The following is a 23,175-nucleotide window of genomic DNA, read 5'->3' on the forward strand; positions in this document are numbered from 1 at the left end:
AAGAGATGGAGTACAATTAATATATGAACAAGCAAAGAAAATATGTTACACAGTTGTAAACATTTTTCCTTCCATCTCTTACCTTGCTTAAAGAACCCACATAACTGCCACCAATGACATAGTTGTAAAAGTATTGCAATATGAAGTACCACAACAACGAACCCCAGACCATTACATGGTTGAAAACAGTCCAGTACGAAGTGTCCAATGCAATCTGAAACAGTGAACCAGCAACTCAGGTAAGCGTTGAGGATGGGCAGAGTATGATTGTTTTAGATGTTAAAAAGAAAAACAAACCTGAGCTGTAACAACAATCACAAGTATAGTAGCAACCACACTTCCAAACAACATATGGTCTGACAGAACTAATCCATTATAGTCAACTGCATCTTTGTAGGTTCCTGCAGGATAGAAAATAACATTTCTCTTAGATAAATACGCTTGTGGAGTGCAGAAAATAATAATGCTGATAGGAAAATTTTCTTACCAAAAGGGACTAAGAATAAAACACATGATGTAAAAAAGCCATGGATTGCACTTAAAAGAAATTCTTTTTTATTAAAAAGTAAGTTTCTATGGCCTGGTGTGTACAGTTGAGGGTATGCTAATGAGTTACGATCATTAACATCCTGATCAAACATTCCTAATGCCAGCACTGGGAGTGATGTGTAAAATAAATTGTAAACTGAAATGAACATGGGGTCAAAGACAGTCTGCAACAGAAAAAAAAAGGTGATGAGAGTAATAAAAACATTGATTAGCTAAATTCATTTTACCTTTGCTTCAAGTTAAAACATTACCTGAGCACTGAAGCCACAAAAGAAGGCAAACCAAAAATGGCACAATGTAAATGCAAAATTCTTGTAGAAAAAGTACCGCAAAAATTTGCACATGCGATAGTATGACCAGCGACCATGTACAAGCAGTAATCTTTCAAGGAATCTAAACTGGGGTATACTGTAGTCTGAGGCTAGAACTGCCTGCATTCCTTCCTGTCCACTGATACCAACACCAATATGAGCCGCTGGAAAACAAATATTAAAAAGATGTAAGAAACAATTTCTTTCGAGAAAAAAAAGAGACATTACACAACAGCCAACAATGATAAGATACCTTTTATCATTGAGACATCATTGGCTCCGTCCCCGATAGCCAATGTGACTGCTTTACGGCTCTTCTTGAGCATTTCCACGACCATTGCTTTTTGCAAAGGAGTAACTCGACAGCAAATCACAGATTTACCTAGGAAACAGAAACCAAATTACTATTGTGTTGGAAAACAAACTCTAATATGTGTAAAACAAATTACAAAAGTTACTCACATTGTGTGCAAACATCAAGGAAAAGTTTTTCCAGCTGAGGATGCAATGCATGAACTAGAGAATGTCCATTTATAATTATTGCAAAACCTGCAGGTACTTCTGGTTCTTCTGGACTTATATCTCGTTGATATTCTGATTCACTGCACCACATAAACACAAATGTTAAACTTCCAGGAAATAGAATAAAAGTGAAACTACTTTCATTCAGCTAAAATCTACTCAAGACATGAAAAAAGTAATCATTATAACAAACAAAACTACTGTATTGAACAAATTTTTAACTAAAATTAATTTTGTTTGAGATGACAAAAATTAAAAGATTCGTTTCAATTATCAATGTTATATGAAAATGTGTCGCATTTGTAAGAATAGGCGATGACCAGGGCTCGTTGCCTGAACAATAAAGGCATTAGCAGCAGCAATTCTAGCAGTAGCTTAGCAACAAGAGCAGAGTTAGCACAAGACACATAAAAAATTGAGCAAACTTCAAAATTATAAAATAAATAAATCAAAACAAACTCATGATGCAATCAAATTAGCAACACCAGTACATACATTTTTTTTTCCTTTCATTAAGTTTTAATGGGTCTGAACAGCATACAGTATCACACTCATCAGGTGTCATAAGAGAGAAAAAAAACTGCCTTGCTTTTATCCTATTCTCACTCAGTCAACAAATCCCTGGTCAACTTCAATGAACCTCATTAACCATGATGAATGATTTCGAAGACATAAAATATGTGCAATGATCCTGAGAGAACGTGATTTAAAATTAAAACTGTACGAAAAATAAACTTTACTATTTTTCAGTAGTTGGGACTTTTATTGCCTCATTCTGGGCGTGTGATTCCCACAGACTTAAAATTTAATTTTGGTGCTTTCCTTCCACCGAAACCTTAAGTGCTAGGGTGAAATGAAGCACAGAAAAACAGATGGGTGTTTCAGTGAGTGCAAAAGTGCTTTGTACCTCCCAGGTACAAATATCTCAGGACATTAAATGACAATCCATTGGATAAGTATTAGGTTTTAAAAAAGTATTGAAAACCATACACATATTGATAGATGGTCTACTTAGATAAGGGTCACTACTTGAGCAAATGCCATGGACTGTACATGAAAATGTGAATGAACACACACAAAAATAATTTCAAAAATGTGAGGTGATTGTATATAAGTAAAATAAAGAGGCTATGCTTGTTATTAACAGATTTTGTCAGTGTAATGACGAATGATTTCATGTCTGTGAATCTATGAAGTTGAATACTTCTATTGTCTAGGTCTAAAAATACAACACACAAGCAGACAGAGGGAAAGAAGGGACAGAGAGAGAAGGAGATGCATTAGCCGTCTTACTCCCAACACAAGCCCACATAAATAGTTACTGCGTTCGCTGTGGTAGAACGTTTGCTTACAGCATCCTGGCCTCCTAAGTAAAACAATACATGACACCATCAATTTTCTGATGATATTAAGTAAATTCTATCAAATTCGGAACAATATGGGTGAAAAGAATTGTCTGACCCTATCATGGCAAAATCAAGGCCAGAGGTCACTCTACCACAACACTGCAAACATCCGAACCACATTAAAAACAGCAAAATTTCTTTCCACACCACCATGTGCAAATTTTGGTTGGTGACATTCCCCAAGTACAAAATTCCTTTTACTACAGAAAGTGGTGCAATGAAGCTGAAAAATGGTACCCACCCAAGAGAATGACTGAAAAAGATAAAAAATTCCCTGTCTATTTGTAACACATACAAGGCTATCTACAAGAGACATGAAAATTATAAGAATAAAGCTTCCAAATATCCTCAATGCACCTAGCCAAGAGAAGATTATGTGTTATGGGACATAAAAACGTTTGTCTGTTCTCAGATAAAGTAAGAACAGTTAAGACTTAATTGACTAAGGGATTCAAACAAAACTATTTCGTAATAAACAAAAGAAAAATTAGTGATTGGATAAGATAAGTTTTAGGCGCAGCATATGATATTCATGAGCACTGTGGGCATGCTGCTTCAAGCTTTAAACACATAAGGCACACAAATACCCACTTCAAACAATAAATAAAACTTAGCTGCTTTCAATCAGCATCACTATTTTCCAGCCATCCTTCACCAAATGAGCTAATGATTAGCATATAATTTATACAACACATAGACCTCTGAGGCATAAGCAAGCTTTGTTTCAGTACCTGTCGATATTTTGGGACAACTTTGGCAGTTCACGCTCAGTTGAATAGCGTTCACAAAAATGTAAACCATTTAAAAAGTTGTACATTTTTTCTCAAATAGTTTCTTAATTGAGATTCATTCGAAAGGTTCAATTACTATGGAAGAAGTGCAACATGCTCAAATGGGAGACATGCACAATAAATAATCATTCTTAAAAAAAAGTTTTTTAAAAATTGTTATTATGGGAGCAAATTTGCAAACAATACAGGGAAGAGCTTCAACTATACTCAGTTAAAGCCTCAAGCCAAACAGAGATGCATTCAATGATGGTTCTTTACATTTAATATCGTTAAAGTCTCAGCGCAGCTAATACAGCCATGAGATTCAACCCATCTACCAAAAACTTACAGAGAGAAAGCTTGCGCAATTACATTCATTTAATTTTCTTCAAATTCCTATGCCGCCCTTACAAAATATTCCCACATTTTCCCTGTTTTGTCAAACTTAAGTTAATTAGCATTCAGAGCACCACTCAAGCTATACTGTCACCTAAAGCAAATCTACTCGAGCTGAGCCGAGCCGAGCAGAGCCGGGGTGGTGGCGTACTACCATAGAACTTATTGAGGAAACTCCTTCTGCCTCTGTCACTTCGTTGGCCCACTCTACCTGTTTCGGTCCCACCTGAAAGTCACAATGCTGACAGCCGTGTTGGTGGTTCCTGTTACATTATTCCTCGCATGGTCTGATGATGGTTGTGATCTATATGCAACTTCAGTCGGAGGGTTGTAAGAATCAGTCGTTTCCACAACCCTATGGTTATTACATTGTGGGCTAGTGGAGCTATTGCTATGCGAGTTTCCCATTTGGTTGCGCAAAGCGTCTTTATAAGCTGTGAGTTGCTCTTCAACATCATCATATGAATGACCATCAACAATAAAAATGTCAGCCATTTCATCAGTCAACAGCTGACATGAGTATCCAATATTAATAGCAGTTTCTGTAATTAAAAAATAAGACAAAGTTTTAAATATGTAAGGTTGGCCTTTTGATATATTCATAAAGGAGTTTATAGGTACCTTGCTTGTCGCCCGTTAACACCCATATTTTTATTCCAGCCATTCCAAGATTTGAAATAGTCTGAGGAACTCCATCTTGAAGTTTGTCTTCTATAGCAGTCACACCTGTTAATATTTAAAAAATTCAAATTAAAGATACGGATTTCAATGAGTTTAGTTCTGTTGCCGAAGAATCTTACCAACTAAAGTCATGTCTCTTTCGATTTCCTCATAAATTGAATCAAGTTTTTCATCCCTATTCTCCATTGAAAGAGCTGCTTCTTGATGGCGCTGTTTCCAATTGGCAAAAAAGACTTCATCGAGGTCTCTAATTGCAAGACATAATGTGCGTAATCCTTCCCCAGCAAATTTCTGTATGAAAAATACATTGTTATAATTTATTTTCTTGAAGTAAGAGTTTTAAAAGCATTGTGGGTGCAATGTTATAGAACTCACATTTAAATGTTCTTGAGTTTTTGATTTTATTCCATCCATCCCAGGCTGTAGTCTCTCATAAATCACATTATCAGCACCTTTGCAATACAACCTTAGACGGCCGTCTTTCCGTAGGATCACAGACATACGCTTCCTCACATTATTAAAATCAAGAATACACAGCAATTCATAAACTTCTCTACTTCCCATAACCTGTAAAGACAATATTACAAGTTACAATAGTGCTTTGCTTTTAAGGAAGAACAACATAAGTTTTGGGATACAAACATCAACAGTTATGCTGTTTGGAGAGCGCTCTTTGAACACAAATCCAAAATTTCGTGCAGCTGAAACTAGAGCTGCCTCATCTGGGGATTGAGCTTGATATTCAAGGTTACCTGATAAAGGACGAATGAAAAGTTGTGAATTTATTTCCTAGATTGAAAGTAAGCAACCTGGTAAATTGTTAAATGTTATTAGCTTACCACTACGGTCCTCAGCCATCACAGTATGACATAATGCTAGTAGACTAAAGAAGGCATGTACATCTTGGTCGTTATTTCTTACAGCTTGTACTAGAGAGCCGTCATAAAATTTGAACTCTGGTTCATAATCTGGATTGAATGAAAAATCTAGGGGCGCAGAGCTCTACAAAACAGGCCAAAAATTGTAAGTGAGCGAATAAATTAACAAATAGAACAAAGAAACATTAGAGTACCTTGCTAACTTCAGAGACCTCCAATACTTCACCAGTCTTTTCATCTATAACATCTCCATAACAAATTCCTCCAATGGAACATTTGTTAAATGTCATTATATTCTTAACATGGAAATAAAAACAGTGTCAACAAACAATTTTAAAACTGTAACAAGTGAAAATAAACCACACACCCAATTTAAAATACCTGAGTGAGAGTTCCTGTTTTATCTGAAAATATGTATTCTATCTGTCCAAGCTCTTCATTTAATGTTGTTGTTCTTGCTTTAGCGCCAGTTCCAGAGTTTTCATCATACATCTTTTCATCCCAATTTATTAAAAAACTCTGCACAAATCTTATGACCTCAACACTGAAAAAAATAAATAAAAGATCAGTGCACAATTTTTAAAAGCCATTCAACTGTATGTGTCAATGACAGCTCATTGCAAGATAAAAGTTTAAAAGAGAAACAGTACCTGACATATAATGATATAGGGACGACTGTGTTAAGAACAATAGCATAAGAAAAAAAGACAAGGAGGGCAATCACTGTGGCACCACTGATTTTCTCACTTGGGACCAAGGTATCCCATGGAAGGTAGATCTGGAAGAACTGGCCAGTGATAGTTTCCCAGATTCCACACGCAATCATACAGAACAGACATACCGATAGGAGAAAGAAAACTATCTGCAACACAAATGGTAAAAATGTGATAGAGAGATATTTTTTTACGAAAATTAAACTTTTCAAAGGGTACTAAAAGAAACACTATGACTTACTCCTATAATGATAAAGTTTAGTAATCTATCAATGCTGGTGCGCTTAAACTTGGTCTTCCCAGAGTTTTGCATTAGTTTGGTATCTTTGCCAGCAAAGATAACAACACCATAGCACCACTGAGTGTTACGCAGCACACAGCCCCTAAGAACCACTTTATCATTGTCAAGGGGATACCTGAAAGTTTTAAATGAAAATCAGACAGATGAAAGGGAGCAGTTTTGAAATAGATGTGTGGAAATTAAATATTTCCTACCTTTTTCCTCTCCAAACTAAAGTGCCATCAAATTTATTAAGTAGATTGTTTGGTGTTTCACAAACTATTTCACCATTGAAAGCTCCTATAAGACCATCATTCTGACCCATTTCTGCAGTTTCAACAAGGCACTGACGGCACTTCAAATTGGTCTCCCTAAAACAATAGATAAATTATAATGAAAAATAGTCAAATTTGTGACACTAATCAAGATGTGTAATGCCTCCATCCAAGCACTTACCCATCAAGTTCCGCAGTCTCAATGTAACAAAGACCATTGGGCTCACTAGTAGAAAGAAGGAGAACATCTGCAGCAACAAACTGGTCATTTTCCATTCGGATGATGTCCCCTACTTGGACTTGAGCCCATCGCTCTTCTACTAATTTTCCATTCCGTACAACTTTTGACCTGCGTTGGTTGACTTGCCGATCACTAGAATGTCTTTGCTGTTGGTGGAATTAAAATGAAAACACAAAATTGGTATTTATGCAAGGCTGGGTAAACACAGCAAATTAAAATACAACTAACATGGAACTCACATAGTCATCATAGGCATCCTTAATGGCAGTAAGGGCGAGCACACCAATAAGTGGTATACCTGTGGTGATAGGGGTGAGGGAGGATATGACAGGGATCATTTGCAGGACTAGCAAGCAAAGAAAATAGAAATTTGCAAGCCGCTGGAATTGCTCAAAGAGATTAAGGGGAAGGAATGTCAGAACTGTGTACTTTGATGTCTTAATGTAGTTGTTCTGGAAATGAAGAGACAAGACACAAAAATGTAAAATAAGTCAAAATAAAGAAACTGATTGACATTTTCTTGAGATAGAATACTCACTGCATAGTTGAATTGTGTATTATATTCCCCATCATTGGCTCTGATTCTCCGTTCTGTTTCTGAAAACAAAAGGGAAAAGACAGGAGTTAAAGCACTATTCTATGACGTCCTGCATGTCACTTTCGTGTGCTGCCTTGGCTGCACTTTCCTCGGCCGAGTTACCAGTAACACTAAGATACACATTTACAAAACTCTGTTACGGTTGTGACAACAGTCTTTAGAGATACAGCCAATCAACTACAGAATTCCGTGCAGCAAGTCCTAGTCTACTTGAGCTAAACATGCCAAGAATAGCAACAGTTGTTTTAGGGACGCGCATGAGGATTGCCCAGAGGCTCGGAGCCCATACGAAGTGAAGGGAGGTGGAATGGGGACGTCATCTGATGAAGCCCCACACATTATTCGAATCTCGAACCTCCCCTCCCCTCCCCTCCCCCATCCGGGTCGCAAAGTCATTCCGCCCCACTCTGCTTCAACAGTCCAGCGTTACTGCGCCGCGCTGCTCAGGAAGGGAAGTCCATCATCCAACCATCCTGGCGCTGGCGGCCGACAAGGCGGCCGACAAGGCGGCCGACAAGGCGGCCGACAAGGCGGCCCACAAGGCGGCCCACAAGCACACACGCATTCAATCTACGCCACTAGGCTCGCCAGCAGGCTCGCCAGCAGGCTCGCCACCAGGCCACCGAGGCACGGCGGTCGGAGGGGCAAACGGAGGGACAGACGGCACCCCGACAACGGGCAACCATGGCACGCATCTAGGGTCTAGGAACGAGCACTACAAAGGTACGAAAAGAAAATACGTGAAAGACTGAGAGACGGTGCGAGAGAGTAGGAAACAGGATTGCCAGGCCGGCGCAGAGTGGGAAGGAGAGGAGTGGAGTGGTCGTACAGAGAGGGGCGGCAAAAGGAAAGGGTTGAATAATTCATGCTGCTGCAGAAGCCCTTACGGAGGCCACAAACTAGTGGAGCTCGCAGAGCTCCGACAACGTATACAATTTCTCAAATCATTAAAACAGAAAGCTACGTCTGAGCAAGTCAGCCCCTCAGGTGGCAGGGTCTGACGCGTCGCTCCGGGTCCTACACTTTGTACTGGGCTACAGCAAACGCAACGCAACGTGGCTGCGGTGAGCCTGCGGCGGGAGGCCGAGGCCGAGGCCCGGCGTGCTCGGCGGGGAGGCTAGGCTCACCAATGGGGATGAATCCGCGGAGGTAATCGGGCGGCGCGTACCCCGGCGTGACGCCGAGCGTCTGGCGGTACTGGGTGGCGCCGCCGTGCCGCCACACCACCAGCTTGCCCAGCACGGTGAGCAGCGACTCGCGCAGCCCGTGCGGCCGCCGCGGCGCCTGGCCATGCACGTGCAGGCCGTGGCGGAGGTGCGCGTGCGGAGACTGGTCCAGGGCGGCCGACGCGGCGGGGCACAGCGGCACAGACTTGCGCCGTCGCCGCCTCTTGCGCTTGCGGTGGAACCCCGCGCGGCCCTCGTCCTCGTCATCGTCGTCCTCGTCATCATCCTCCTCATCCTCGTCATCGTCGTCCTGCTGGAAGTGCTGGCCTCCGCTGCCCGAGGCGCGCTCTACGCCGTGATGGTGGTGGTGGTGGTGGCGTTGATGGCGGCGAAACTGCAGATCGTCCAGCTCCACGCCGTCTGCGTCTTCCTCGTCCATGGCCTCCATGACGCACAGCGGGGCCGCCATGTTGGCCGAGTCATAGCGGGGCTTAGAGCTAGCCCCGCGGGAGATCACCTGCCCATGTCGCCGTCAGTGGCTGTCGCCTCCGTGCACTCCCTGTGCACACAACTATCGCCAACGGTGAGCGCGGTGCGGTGCGGCGCGGTGCGGCACGGCGTGCGCGTCGTCAAAGTGACCGTCGCGGCGGCGCGGCCAGGACGGCGTGGTGCGGCGCGGTGCGGCGGGTCCACCCACTTCCTCAATGGACTCAGACAGGCGGCCTGGCGGTCCGGCCTCCCCTCGCGCCCATTTACTGAATTACTCCCAGCAGCCTAGCCAGCCTTGCCAGCCTTGCCAGCCTTGCCTCGACGCGCCGCGTCTGTTCTGTCTGGTCGGGTCCAGCCTCGTCCAGCGGCCTGAGCCAGCCGGGCCAGCCGCCGCACTGGTCTATTGTAACGATGGGTCCGGGACTTATTTGCCAGAACACTAGAGGGATCCGGCCGAGACTATCTACGGGACAGTGCAGAACCCGGCACAGGCTCGGCTCTCTGCCCTCTGCCCCAAATTAATGCCAAGAGTCGAAAGCATCCGCAGGCAAAGGCCCAAAACCATGTGCAGCCCGCGGGGCTCGCGCTCTGGGCGTTCGGCGGAACGAAGGCAGGCCCGGCAGGGTCGCGGCACGCTCATGGGGATGGGGTGGAGAGCTCGGGCACCCTGTGAGAAGGGGACGGGGAGAGAGGCTTCCGCGTCGTGAAGAGTCGGAGCGAAGACATGAAGGGCTACCACTTTGGCGTGGGCGACATGAAGCAAGCGAAGCGGCCATGCCTTTCAGGTTCCGGGGAGTCTCCACTAGGGCAGACCGGTTGCGTCCGGGGCCTTGACGCCGGGTCGGTGGGGGGCTGGGGGCCCCGCCGGCTGGACCGCACGTCCCTGCTCCGGGGAGGTGGCCACCAGGCTGGGCGGGGCGGAGTGCAGTTGGGGGGCCCCCCTGCAAAATGCCAGCAGGGTTGACGGGGAAGGGACTGTGCTTTCGAGGCCGCGAAAAAAGGGTCGAAGAGCGACATGACATGAATTTGGGCGTCACCACTTGAGGCGTGCCACGACGCGACATCGACCCGCAGCAAGCGAAGCAGGCCATGCCTTGCAGGTTCCTGGGAGTGTCCACTGGAGGGGCAGCACCGGGCCTTGACGCCCGGGGCCTGGGGCGGCCTGGGGCGGCCTGGGGCGGCCTGGGGCGGCCTGGGGGCCACGCGCTGGCTGGTACCGACACGTACCAATGCTCCGGGCGGGCTAGGCTGGGCCACCAGGCTGGGCGGGGCGGCTAGTGCTAGCCTTGGGGACGGCCAGCCGTGGGGCTAGCCAACCGATAACCTCCAGGGCCAGCCCGTCGCCCATTTTGACGAGGACACGAATTGGGTCACTGTGCTTTTCGAGGCCGCGAAAAAAGATGGGCTGGGCAGCCAGGCATGGCGGCTGCTAGGCTGCAGCAGAAGCACCTGGTCACGCTCGTCACGGCTCGGCGCGGCCCCCGATGGCCTGGCTCGGCTGGGCTCGGCGGCTCGCCCCCGCTCAGCTCGAAGCAGCGCGCGGAGCAGCGCGCGGAGCGGAGCAGAGTTCGCGCACACTCACACACAATCAATACTTTTGTACCGGGGGAAGGGGCGGGAGGGCTGGGGTGGGGGAGGCACGGCGCCCAGCCGGGTAGCCATGGCACCACGGCGCGGGCGGTACCCAAGCACCTCCCCGTCAACAAGGACCCTAACTAGTAAATTTCCGCCTCCAGCGCCACGCGGCGCACCTCGTCCGCGCCTCTCCAGGACGCGGGCAGGCCGCAGGCCACGACGTCCATCCTAACTGGGTCAATATCAGTGACTGCACGCACCGCGCCACCCACACTGTCCGAGCACCGCCACGGCCTCGGCCACGACGCACGCCGCGCCGCTGCCAAAGGTGCACGCCGCAGCCCGAGGCACACCTGACACTTTGACACCGCGCTGTGCCCTGGCTGTGCCGCGCAGCAGCACAGCTGGGCGTCCCGACGTACCGTGTCGCGCCGTACGTGCGCGCCGTGCCGCGTCGCGGTTAGGTCCGACTGAGCGCCTCAGTGACCCCTGAGCCCCAGTGCTCCCGTCCTCACACTGTCGTCTGCTGCTGCGCCCTCGCCGCGGCGCCCGCCTGCGCCCGCCGCCCAACCCCTTGCCGCGACGCGCCACACCGCGCCCTGGCGAGCCGCGCCACTCGATCCAGCAGCCACCGGGTTCGGGTGTCTGACGCCAGGCGGCGCCACGGGCCGAGCGTCGCGACGCCAAGCGCAGCGCGGTGCCGAGCGCAGCGGCACAGCACGGCACAGCCGGGTGGCGCCCAGCCCGTCCGGCCAGACTCCGCGCCCAGGGCGCCGCGGCGTAGCCGGGCGTAGCGCTGCCGGCCGAGTGGCCGAGGCGCCGGCATCATGTTCGGTGCCTGCACTGTGGGCCCATTCCGGACTGCGTCTCTCTCTCGCACCTCGCACTCATGGGGTGGCAGGGGTGCGAGAGAGTTCGGAACGGCCCCGCTGGAGCTGGAACTCGTCGTCCGGCCGCCTCTCTGTAGCTTCGCCCCGAGGTCACGAGGTCGCGGGGGTGGCGCCTTAATCAATTGCCCGATACCTAATTAGGGGGTACAGCATCGACACACAACGCACGGAGCAAAGGGACAAGGCGTCCAAGCTCGAAACGAAACGACTAAGTCGCAATGGCAAGTCTGGGGTGAAAATGAAAGGAGCAAAGGAAAGTCTAAAACGAAAACAAAAACAAAGTAGCGAAGGTAAGTCCAAGACGAAAACAGAGCAGCAAAGGGAAGTACAAAACGAAAACAAAGCAGCAGAGGGAAGTCCAAAATAAAAACAAAGTAGCAAAGGAAAGTCCAGAAAAAAGGCAAGTCTAAAAAGGGACGACACCCAAAAGTCACCGAAAAGGCAACCACGCCCCGAGGCAACAACAGCCTGTGTTTGACGGACGCCCTTTCAATCGAGGGTGCCCTCCCCCACCCCCTTTCCCCTGGGGCAGTGACAGCCAAGACAAATGAATACAGTTGTGATTGCACCAATGGCCTGGTGCGGCACGGCGGCGCGGTGGCGCGGCCAATGAAGAATGGATCACAAGTCCATTCCTCAAAATTCGGTTGGGGCGCCGCGACTCGTTATTACGGAAATGGAACATGGAACCGCGGCGGACGGGGGCGCTCTCTCTCGCCGTCTCTCTCGCACACTTGCGGAACGCACCGTGAGTGCGAGAGAGACGGGGAGACGAAAGCATACTGCCCGGAAGCAGCCTGCTGGAGGGTGGCGCGCCATGGCGCCCCGCAGCCGGAAGGTGGTTAACATGACTAGACACGGCCACCGTCGGGGTGCGGTCTCTCTCTCCCCCCCCCCCTCTCTGCCCCAGCCTCGCGCGTGCCTCCACGGTGCAAGCCGCACTGTTTTCCCGCCGAGTTGCGCGCGTTTCCGCCCCACGGCGACGTGACGACGGCCGCGACCATTTCCACGAACGACAGAGACGGAGAAGAGGGAATGAGGCGGGCGGCGCAGCGAGAGCGAGGAGGACGGAGAATACAAACAAGGGGCGGCGCTGGAGAGCCCAAAGCAGACAAGCCGGGGGGAGAGCGGGGAGAGCGGGACAATGTTGCAAGACCGTCATAAAACACACAGCGGGGTGGCCCGAAGGCCCGAACGGGCCAAACCGACTGGGGTTCAAAGGACCTAGAAGGCCTGGCCCCGCCGGACATCTTCACTACGGGGCTATGTACAGTGCACTGTGTACATTGCGCGCGACGAACTGTACAGCGCAGCGACCTCGCGACGCAGCCAAAGCTCGGCCGGTGTGGGGACGAGAAAGCAAAGGCGGGAAGGGAAATCAATAAGTATGAGGAAATCGCGGCGTCACATACAGAATGCAGGCCCATGAGAGCTTCCCGGGTGCAAGAGCACACCCATTATCCGGCGGACGGTTGACCACAATGATAGCAGTTGACCGCTAGCGTGCAGCCCCGCCGAACAGAGCTGAGAATGGATGAGGAAGGGCAAAAGCGCGAGCAAAAGAGAGGAACCGAGAGGAAACAATTTACAATATTTTGAAGAAGCTGAAATCATTTACTGTGATGGCAGAGATGACAAGGAAAAGGGGGACGGACCCGCAAGACAGGCGTGCGCTCGGGTTGCCTACCCCGCACGGCGCTCTGGGGACTGGCGCTGCGAGCTGCAAAGCAATTCTGCAGCCTGCAGCAGTGGACTGCACCCAGCAGGCACACTGTTCACTCACCTCTGGGGCCCACGAGGCTGGGCATGCGGCTGCGCGTGGGCTTGACGGCCTCCACGACTTGCTTGCCCTGCTTGCCCTGCTTGCCCTGCTTGCCCATGGCGGCGGCGGGCCCGGCGGGCGCACAGGCTGGCCGGCGCAAGGGACGGGGCGGCCGGGGGCGGCGCGCTGGGTGGGGGCGGGGGCTGTCCTAAGGGGGCGGGCCATGTGTCGGCCAGCGCACCGCCTCACTCCACCTGCAACACAACACAAACAAGGTGAGACACGGGGCGGGCCACAGTGTACACTAGACGCCAGAGGTGTGGCGGCGGCGCGGCGGCCTTCGCGAGGGCGGTCGGCCCGGCCGGTCGCGAACTGCGTGTCCAGAGTGATGACAGTCCGAAGCCGGCTCCCTCGCGAGTGTGGTCGTCGTCGCCATCGTCGTTGACACAAGGGAAGCGTGGCCGCCGCCACTGTATTATGAATCGCCTCGTGTTGCTTCGAGGTCGTTCTGGGGGCGGCAGGGGGAGGCGGGGCGGCTGGGGGCCGTACAAAGGATTCGCCGCCCCGGCGTCCGGCCGAACGATGCCATTCCGAAGAGTCGCTTCGTCGCTCTGTCTCTGTCGCACCCCGATAGGATGGCCCGCTAGTGTGACTGAGACAGAGTGGCTCGTTGGGGCGGCCGCGTCGGCCGCGTCGGCCGCGCCGTCAATCATTGACACGCTTACTACTTCTTTGCCGCGGCGATGGCATGATGGCGCATGATGGCCCCACCACACGCGAACCACCTGCTCCGCGGCGCTCCGCGGGCCTTAACGTGTCATCAGGGCCGAGGGGCGGGCCGAGGGGCGGGCCGAGGGGCAGGCCGGGGGCGGGCCGGGGGCGGCCGTCAACGCGGAGACGGGGGAGACGGGAACGCACACAAACAACGAGGGCAAGGGCCCGGCCTGCGGCCCGGCCGCCAAGGGCCCCGCAGCGAATTCCCCGAATTCCTGTCCGAGGAGTCACTACCCCCGACTCGGCCAGCTCGGCCAGGGCGCCACGCTCATTGCGCAATATAGACAACGCGGTGAATGGAATAAGTTGGCGAGGGGCGGGGGCGGCAGGGCCCGGCGTCAGGGCCCCGCGGGGCGGGCGCAACAGGTCTAGCCTGCCCCTGCCCCACCCTGGACCGCCTCCATCCCTGACAGCGCCTCACCGCGCCTCGCCGCGCCTGGCAGTGGCAGTGAGAAGGGACGCTGCGGCAGCCCCAGCCCCGCCACGCCCCCCGTCATCAGCCAGCACACATACAGTGTACGGCGGCGGGGGTGCGGGGGTGGGGCGACGGGTACCTTGGCCGCGACCACCGCGGCGTAATGTCACTCAAAAGGGGGCGGGGGTAGCGAGACTTGGCCGGCCGCCGCGCGAGTCTCAACGCTCAAAGTGACACCGCCAAGGCCCGGCGCGCGGCGTGCACCGCACACGCGGCCAGCCGTCGCGAGGCACGCGGCAGGCTGTCCGCGGCCTGCGATTGATCTGCTGCTCTGGGATCATCATTCGGGTTGGCCGTGGGAGCTGGCGGCTCGGCGTCGAAGCGCAGTGCGGCGGAAAGGACCCCGTCACGGCAACAAAGCTCGCTACCAGGACGCCGCGTTTTCGTTTTTCCCAGTGAGCGCGACTAAGTGAAGTGGCGTCGTCGCGACGTCGGCGGCGAGGAGGGTCCCCAGGCCCGCGACGTCGCCAGCGCGGCCCGTGGCGCGGCCCGTGGCGCGGCCCGTCCTCCGGACAGAGGTTCCCACGAGACCGCGCATCCGACGGCTGCACCCTCCCAGTCTCTTGTCTGCGCTCGCTCTCTCGCTCGCTCTGCCGAGCGATTCCGAAAAGTTGCGTCATGGTTCCGTTTCTGTCGCACCCCCGCGGGACAACGTCACGTGAGTGCGACAGAAACAGCACCGCTCTTCGGAATCAGCCAGCTAGATGGGGCCTGGATGGGGCGCGTGTAACCCCACCCCGACCCCAGAGCGCCGTTCCTTTACAAACGCTACGAAAGGCAAAGCGAGCATCCAGCCAGGGGAAAGTCGGAAAGCAGCCACTCGGCGCAGTTCAAACAGCGCGCCGACGACTGCGGCTCGCTGTGGTCGAAGTAACCGCCATCAGACCAAATCGGAGTACCCAACACCCAACACCTTGGCCATCACTTTGGCCAACATCGGGCCGGCTGCGTTTGCTTACAAGCGTGCTTACAGTGGGCTTACAGGCGTGCCGCGAGCCACTTGCGGGGCGGGCGATGCACACACAAGCACACCGCCCACGCGCCGCGCCGTTAAACGCCTCAACGGTTTGCAAACAGGAACGCAGCCCGAACGACCCAGAGCGACCCCTCCAAAGTCTGCGACACTTTCGAGGCGGACAAACAACGACAACAAACTCTCGGCGCAAAAATCAATTTACAGCGCGCGCCGCGCCACGGGCTGCTGCTGCTGCTGACCACGCCGCCGCGGATCAGAGGCACTCTTTTAGTTCCTTTTTCGTCCGCCACCGCCACTCTCCGCTGCTATCGCTGTTGGCGCATGGCGAGATCGCAGCTTTGCGGCTCGGCTGCCCAGCCACCTTGGCGCGTCCTACGCGGCACGGCGGCGCGTGCGGCCGGGAATAGCCCGAATGGCCGGGATGGCACGGCCGGGCACGGCGCGCGGAAACAGAGAAACAGATGGTGCGATGGCAGGAAGCGCGCTTATCTCCGTGCGGCCGGCCGCTATCGGTGTAGGGCCCGGCCTCGCCCGGCACGGCGGCACGGCCCAGGGCTCCGGGCTCTAGGCGTATCTGGGCGTATCGCGCGGCCCGCCCTACCCGCGTGGATTAGCGCGACACTTGCCGACACCTGGCACATCAAAGGCACCGCCGAGGAGGGGCGGCTTTCGCGCGTCGCGTTTCGGGCACGCGGGCGAGGACCGCACTCCGCGCTCCAGAAAGTCCTCCTCTCTCTCTCTCTCTCTCTCTCTCTCGCTCTCTATCTCTCTACCGCGAACACCCTGTCACATCAGTCATACACCCCGGGGTGCGCGACGGAGCGACAGAGCAGAGCCGCGGGGAGGCCGGCTCCTCCTCCTATCTCTGTCTCTTTCTCTCTCTGTGGCGCTCGCCGCGTCGCCGACAGGGGGCGCCTGCGAGGTAGGCAACCACGCCAGGTTGGGACGCACCGACGTCGCGGGGTTGCCTATCCCCGGGTCCGCAGGCGGCCGCCCCAGTCCATCGCGTGCGTCGATATTTCGGCGGGCACTTGTGTCGAGACAGAGTGCCCCCTGGAGGGAGATTTGAGGGGGGGGGGTAGTAGTGGCAGGCCGATGACACATGACACGCGGCGTGACCCACGACGGGAGGTGGGGCCCCGCCTACCCGCAGAGTGATTACGAGCACTGCTTTCGTCGGCCTTATGTCTCTCTCGCACCTAACGGAGCGCCTCATGAGGGCGAGAATGAGAGAGAGAGAGACCTCCCGCTCGGAGTCAGCCTGATGTCCGACGCAGGTCACCGACGAGGCGAGGGAGGAGGCGGTCGCGGTCGGCCCCACGGACCCACACACGGCTGGCACACGTAACGTGCGCGAGGCCCGCTGAATGACACCAAAGTCCCCGCCGCGGCGCCGCGCCCAGCCCCGTGAACTTTATGCATTAGCCATGGTGCGATTGATAACAACAGGGAGCGCCACACAACGAAACCGTCGACGGGCCGAGGCAGGCCAGGCCAAGGCAAGCCCTCAGGACGACGCTCTCCACGGCGTCCGGCCACGTCATGCAGAGTTCACGTGAAACGGACGCACACGGGGTGACACAAGCCACTCAGGACAGCGTTCGCCATATCCGGCCATATCGATGGCCGCTGGGTTGGACACAAGGGCGCAAGTCAGACAGGAGCCCGTAGGGGATACGCCGTTGTGCCCGCCGGCCGCGGCCTAGTGATACGTGAAAAAGATAACACACATGATCCCGACTTAATGAAAACTCGGCCGAAGACCGGGCTAGGCTAGACAGCAGGCAAACGCAGGGTAGCTATAACAAAATCGGCTCAAAAACGCAATTTTCAGACATGAGACATCTCGCTACCGCTCTGCGAATGAGGGAAAGCCAAAAGCCACCGCGACGACGGCTCAGCCGGCCGGGTTGCCGCGTTGGAGTCCTGGATGTCCTAGATCCGCTGTGTTGGTTGTGGACATTGTTGCGCGTCCGGCGCCACTGGGCGCCACCAACACGCGGCGCGGCGGCCGGGGCGGGACCTAATTGCCAATTAGTCCGAGGCTGACTCGGTGCGAGGCGCGGTGCGACCGGCCGAAGCTAGCCGAAGCGCGGCGGCCGGGGAAGACGCCGACACGCCGACCGAAACACAGGATGCAAACCGCTCCCGACTCTCCGGCGCGCCTTTTAGAGGAACCAAACGGCGGCGTGGCGTGGCGTGGCGACCCTTTTTCAGTCACCGCCCCGCCCCGCCCCGCGCTTCCAGGAACAAACGCAGGAGTGGCCTCTTCTTCCCCGCGGGCCGCTCCGCTCGGCTCCGATCCGCTCGCCCGGGCCGCCGCCTTCACCTTGGGCCTTGATCACTGGAGCTCGTCGGCGAGGGATCGGCCAAGGACGATCAGAGGACACCACTGCGACGGACGGCACGGGGACGGCACGGGGACGCCGCCACGAGCGTTCGACGAGACGACGCTCCTCTGCACCAAGGCCACGGCCTGGCCCGGCCAGCACCCGGTGCAGCGTCAGCCAGCAGCACCCACGCACGCCGCGCGCAGAGAGATGCACCCGCCGCCCGCCGGGCTTGGTGCGTGGGCTGGTCAGCGACAACAGGCCCACCTGCAGCCGCGGCGTCGACGCGGTCGCCAGCTGCACCAGCGCGACGGTGTCACAGAGCTATCTGGTGGCGGCATCACGTCGCTACCCCGCGCGCCGAACAAGATTTCGCAGGAAATGGGTCCGCTTTCGCCACGACACAATAATGTGTGTCTGCGCGTGTTAGTGTGTAGTCTGGGCCGCTTGGCCCCAAAATAAAACCGTAAAGACCGCTGCGTTGGGCCATCGGACGGCTCATCTCGGAGGGGCCAAACTGTTTTGAAAAACTCGCGTTCAAACAGCGCGCGGCTCCGCCGCCTGCCTGGTCCTGCAGGCCAGTCTAGGCGCTCTGTCTCTCTCGCACTCGTTGGGCGTCGCATACAGGTGCGGGAGAGATAGAGCGACGAAAACGACTCTCGTTGCGTCGCCCAGACACAATCGTGGCGCCGCTCCAAAGCGCGGCGAGACAATCAAGCGTAGAAGAAACCGGCCAGACTAAAACGAGCTTCCGCCGCGGCAGAGTCAGTGCACCTGCACTGCGGAGCGGAGCGGACCACAGGCCAGACACACACACACACGCACACTCACGCAACGCGCCGTACACGTCACACATTCAAACGGCGTGACAAAACAGTGGCGTGACTCAACGCCAGCGTGTAGTCGCGCGTCACGCGGCCTGGTGGCAGCCACCTGGACCACACCATGGCGGCGGCTTGACCGAAAGGCCCGAAAGGCCCGAACCCGAAAGCCACACCTGCATAACAGGCGTCATCGCCTCGACGCACCGCCACACAGCGTCCATTGAGCCTCGGGCTTGGGGACACGGCCGCCGCCTTGGCCGCCGCGCCACGGCGTCGGGCTATTTCGGGGGACCGGCCGACCGGCCGCAGCAGCCGCCACCGCCGCAGCGCCCTGCTTCTGCTTGCCCTGCTTGCCCTGCTTGGCGGCGAGGAGCGCGGCGCCGTCCGTATTTGCGCCGCGGGCCACAATGTGCCGGGCGAGGTCAAGCAGGCCGACAGCACTGACCGTGGCCTCGGAGCCTCGGCCACGGGGTGGACATGCCGGGGCGCGCGGCTGAAAGGGTCTGCACGGCCTGTACACACAGGCAGGTAATCACCCCCCTTTAAGACCCGGGCGTGGACTCGGCTCGGCACTCGGGCACCACGGCCGGCATGACGCAACACTCGACGGACTGCCGCGGCGTGGCGGCGTCGTGCGGCGGCGAGACGCCATTTTTCAACGGGTGCAAAACGACTGTACATGCACGCATGCGGGGCGCCAGCACTAAAACCCCGGCGGACTTGTCCACCACCGTCCGCGTGGAGAGACAAGGGTGATATACTGGTTTCCGGTTGGTTCACGTGTAAAAGGGGAGTGGCCGCCTGCACCCTGCACCCGGCCAAGGCCGCGACCGCGGCCCATCGGGCCCCCCTGGGCAGTAGACGCCACCCTCCCCGCCCCGCCACCACCGGCACGAAACTTGGTCAACAACCGCCCGCGCCACGCCGCGCCCCTCGGCCAACCCCACGAGCCAGGTTCGGCGCACAAGGCGGCATACGGTTTACACCAGCGCGCCGCCGACGGACATCCTCCCCTTTGGCGCGGGCTGCGTCCAGCCGCCGTCGTCATCGACGTGGCCACGACGCCTCCAATAAAAATCAGCCAGCAGCCAATCGCATTCAATCGACGGAAGCGGCAGGCAGGCGCCGCGCCGTGACTCGCCGCGCGGCCAGCGGTCGCGTCGAGTTGGGTTCGCGTGTACCCACGCGGCGAGCCTCGCCCCCGCCCCGCTCCCCGCGCCCCGGGCCGGTGCCAGCAGCACCCAAAACGAAAACAAACCGCCGCGGATGTCGGTCGAACGCAGCAAGCGCACGGGAGCACGCTGACGGCGAGGCTGCGCACCAAGCCGGGTCGCCGGGGGCCTCTGCCGTGCAACGCCGCGTTCATTGTTGGAGTTAAAAACCCCGTCAGGCCGCCAGGCAGGCGGGGGCAGGGCCCTGGCGGGGCCTTGCACACGCGTTACATGGCGACTTGCACGACGTCCGTCAATCAGCGCGACGACGAGACCACGCCGCCGAGCACAGTGCTGCACTTGTTGGCGGCCGCGCCACCCGGCGGCCGTAAAAAGCAATCGAGCGGGAAACGCTTCCGTGAGTTAGGCTCTGGGACGGACGGCGCCGCCTGCGGCTGCGGCACTACTGGCCAGTCGCGGGCCGCGGTGTCAGGGTCGGGCCAATCAGGGAGTGCGCCCGGCAGAGCACAAGGAGTGGACCGGCATGGCCCCGGCAACGACCCCGACATGGACGCCGACATGGACCCCGTCATGCGCTAGGAATAAACCGAACCACATGGACCCGACATTTGAAGGTGGTGATCGGCGAAGCCTCGACGTCATGCTTCGTCTCTGGGGGAGGGGGTGGGGGAGATTTTCAGGGTCCAGAAAAATTGGGGGAGGGGGGAAGTCATAGGTATTCAGGAGAGACACTTTCGCGTGTGCCTTGCAGCCGTACATCCCATGCAGCAGAGGGACGCGGACTCCGCGCGGGACGGGAAGGACCGTGCGTGTGTGTGAGCGAGCACGCACACAAACACACGTACTATGTGACACGCCCCGTGTGCAACGTGTGCCTTCACAAGTACACGTATACGCGGCTCCGGCGCCCGCAAGAATCGCAGGAGAAGAAGCGGTCCCCGGCGGTCCAGGACGTGTCCAGCAAAACCAGGCAGGGGTTTCCGCGAAGCTCTCTGGCGCCACAGCCACCGGCGAGACCGTCGGAGGCGAAAAAACAAAGCAGAAATAAACAAGGTGACTCTCAATTTTTCGAACCGTGGCGTGGTGCGGCGCCATTGCTGGCCGGGTCGGGAAGCGATGACGACGGCGATGACGACGGCCTCGGGGAAAATAATAAATGGATAACAGTGAGCGGCGCAGCGCATCCGAGACTTGATAGCACGCGCGTTTCCCAGGGAGCGCTTCCACGCCGCGAGGACGCCGCCGTTGCGCAGCACACATCCCACGGCGTGGCGCGGCACGCGGCGGCACGGCACGACTTATCCGGGCAGCGCGCAGCTTCAGTCAGTGTTTGTGCGCCGGGAACGCATTCCCACAGGCCGTGCCGCATGGCCCTTGTGCACACTGTGACCCGTTGTGGGCCTCCTCTGCCCCGCCCCGGTCCGCGTCGGCGCGCTGAAAGCTAAAACTGTTTCTGGGGCCGGCTCGGCCCTCTCGAGCAGCTTTTCGGAAAGCAATAAGGACCGGACGGCGCCAAGGACACGCCGCCATGCCGCCACACAGGCACGATCCTAAAAACCACAAAAACAACAACAACGGCCCGGCCGGCCAGCCGGAGCAGGCAGCCGGCAGGGCCGGGAGTACTCGTGCCTGGCGACCCTCCCGCCAAACGCGGAAAGCCAATGGACGTGGGCGTGGTCCTGTCCGGAGCCGTCCATCGCGGGCCCGGCCGCCCTCCGCCAGCCTGTTTACGACCTGGCACAACGACACACCCCGCGGTGCCCTGGCCGGCCCGCCCTGCCGCACTTGGCCGCAAAGGTTGGCCAGGCTCACACTGACACACTCACACTAACTCACTCACTCGGGGCGGAACTCGACCGAAATAAACCAGAGGCCACGCATGGCGGAGGGAGTCGAACCGGACAAGTGTTGATGACTCAGACTCGAGGGACATTCAACGCGAAACCAGCCACGAGGGCCCCACTTCACGTCCCGTCCGATACGATACACTCGATTTTTCGAAGAGGCCCGGACAAAAGTTACCTCTGTGTTATCTATATTGACCGCGGCGGTGTTTGGGGTGAATAAAGGGAGGGCCTTGGGACTGAAAAGGCTGGCCGTTGATTGTTATCAATGTGGGCCGGGTGTAGTCGTTATGGCCCGTCGTTGGTTCCACGTGTGGAATGTCCCTCGCTCGCGGACCAGCTTCGATAGCGGCGAAGCGGCGGCCCCGCGCGGCCCGGCCCGCCCATTGCCCGTCAGCGTGGACCTGACCTCTGGCGCGCACCGCCGCGCCGCCACGACGCGCCGCCACGACGCGGCCAGTCCGTCAGTCCGGCTGCACCGGCCGCGCCGCGGACGCGAGGACGCGCTAACGAACGGACGATTGCCGCGGTGTTACGTGATTCCTGCACACCGCGCCAATATCGCGCCGCCTTTCGCCGCGCGGCGTGGCGTGGCGGACGTGCCTCGCCATGCCGCCGACGACAATAGGCGGCGCGTCACGTGACAGGCCCGACTTCGGCGCCGTGACCTCACCCACACACGCACGCGCGGGGCCCACACACTCCATACACTCTATCGCGCAGCGTCACGAAGCGACGGCCGCACCTCGCGGCACGCACCGGGACCGGGACGGGCCGGGAGCAGGCCCTGCAGGGTGGTAGTAGTAGTAGTACAGCCCGCGGGGAGCAGGCTGACGTCACCGCCACAAGCAGGCTGTCACAGTTACGGGGAAGCCAGGAACGCGGGTTCGAGCTCCGCCGACACCCGCCGGCCAGCGACGGACCGGCAGGCCGGCAAGCCGCGCACTCATTTTACGTGGTGTGCACACTTGCATTGTGCGGTGGCCCAAGGCCAGCCCCGAATAGACCGCACGTGTGTGTCTGACTCTGTGTGTGTGAGAGTGTTTGGGCACGAGCTTGGCCTGGTTATAGCGGAGAGAGGGTTCGGAGCGTGGCGCGTTCGTTCCGGTTACGCGAAGGCAACGCCCATACATCACGTATTAGCCACGCGGCACGCCACGCCGCGCCACGACGCGTCACGGCCAAGGGCACTGCGACCCACCACTGCACATACGTTGCCGGCGTTGCCCGTCCGCGCCTTATGGGACGTTATGTCCGCCGTTCAAAGCGGAATGCGAG

General features: G+C 56.0%; 1 protein-coding gene across 2 annotated transcripts in view; it reads right to left on the bottom strand.

The window, feature by feature from the left end:
• Window positions 1-13,662, bottom strand: part of LOC117653295 (probable phospholipid-transporting ATPase IM) — a 16,743-nt gene extending 3,081 nt beyond the window's left edge. The window contains exons 1-21 of one of the 2 annotated variants that reach the window (XM_034398894.1): window positions 13,524-13,662; window positions 7,561-7,619; window positions 7,262-7,474; window positions 6,963-7,168; window positions 6,722-6,877; window positions 6,468-6,642; window positions 6,164-6,375; window positions 5,895-6,057; window positions 5,726-5,809; window positions 5,475-5,637; window positions 5,278-5,387; window positions 5,011-5,202; window positions 4,755-4,926; window positions 4,576-4,680; window positions 4,166-4,496; window positions 1,323-1,462; window positions 1,114-1,242; window positions 801-1,024; window positions 488-713; window positions 298-401; window positions 83-214 (exon numbers count right to left, since the gene is read on the bottom strand). In XM_034398894.1, the coding sequence (XP_034254785.1) occupies window positions 83-214; window positions 298-401; window positions 488-713; window positions 801-1,024; window positions 1,114-1,242; window positions 1,323-1,462; window positions 4,166-4,496; window positions 4,576-4,680; window positions 4,755-4,926; window positions 5,011-5,202; window positions 5,278-5,387; window positions 5,475-5,637; window positions 5,726-5,809; window positions 5,895-6,057; window positions 6,164-6,375; window positions 6,468-6,642; window positions 6,722-6,877; window positions 6,963-7,168; window positions 7,262-7,474; window positions 7,561-7,619; window positions 13,524-13,620 (3,393 nt within the window). In that variant the 5' untranslated portion in view covers window positions 13,621-13,662. Of the gene's footprint in view, window positions 1-82; window positions 215-297; window positions 402-487; window positions 714-800; window positions 1,025-1,113; window positions 1,243-1,322; window positions 1,463-4,165; window positions 4,497-4,575; window positions 4,681-4,754; window positions 4,927-5,010; window positions 5,203-5,277; window positions 5,388-5,474; window positions 5,638-5,707; window positions 5,810-5,894; window positions 6,058-6,163; window positions 6,376-6,467; window positions 6,643-6,721; window positions 6,878-6,962; window positions 7,169-7,261; window positions 7,475-7,560; window positions 7,620-13,523 lie in introns of both variants that reach the window. The other variant, XM_034398885.1, reaches the window with a different exon arrangement.
• Between the last annotated feature and the right edge of the window lie 9,513 nt (window positions 13,663-23,175).

Source organism: Thrips palmi, unplaced genomic scaffold (genome assembly GCF_012932325.1).
Source record: "Thrips palmi isolate BJ-2018 unplaced genomic scaffold, TpBJ-2018v1 HiC_scaffold_10, whole genome shotgun sequence".
NCBI lineage: Eukaryota > Metazoa > Arthropoda > Insecta > Thysanoptera > Thripidae > Thrips > Thrips palmi.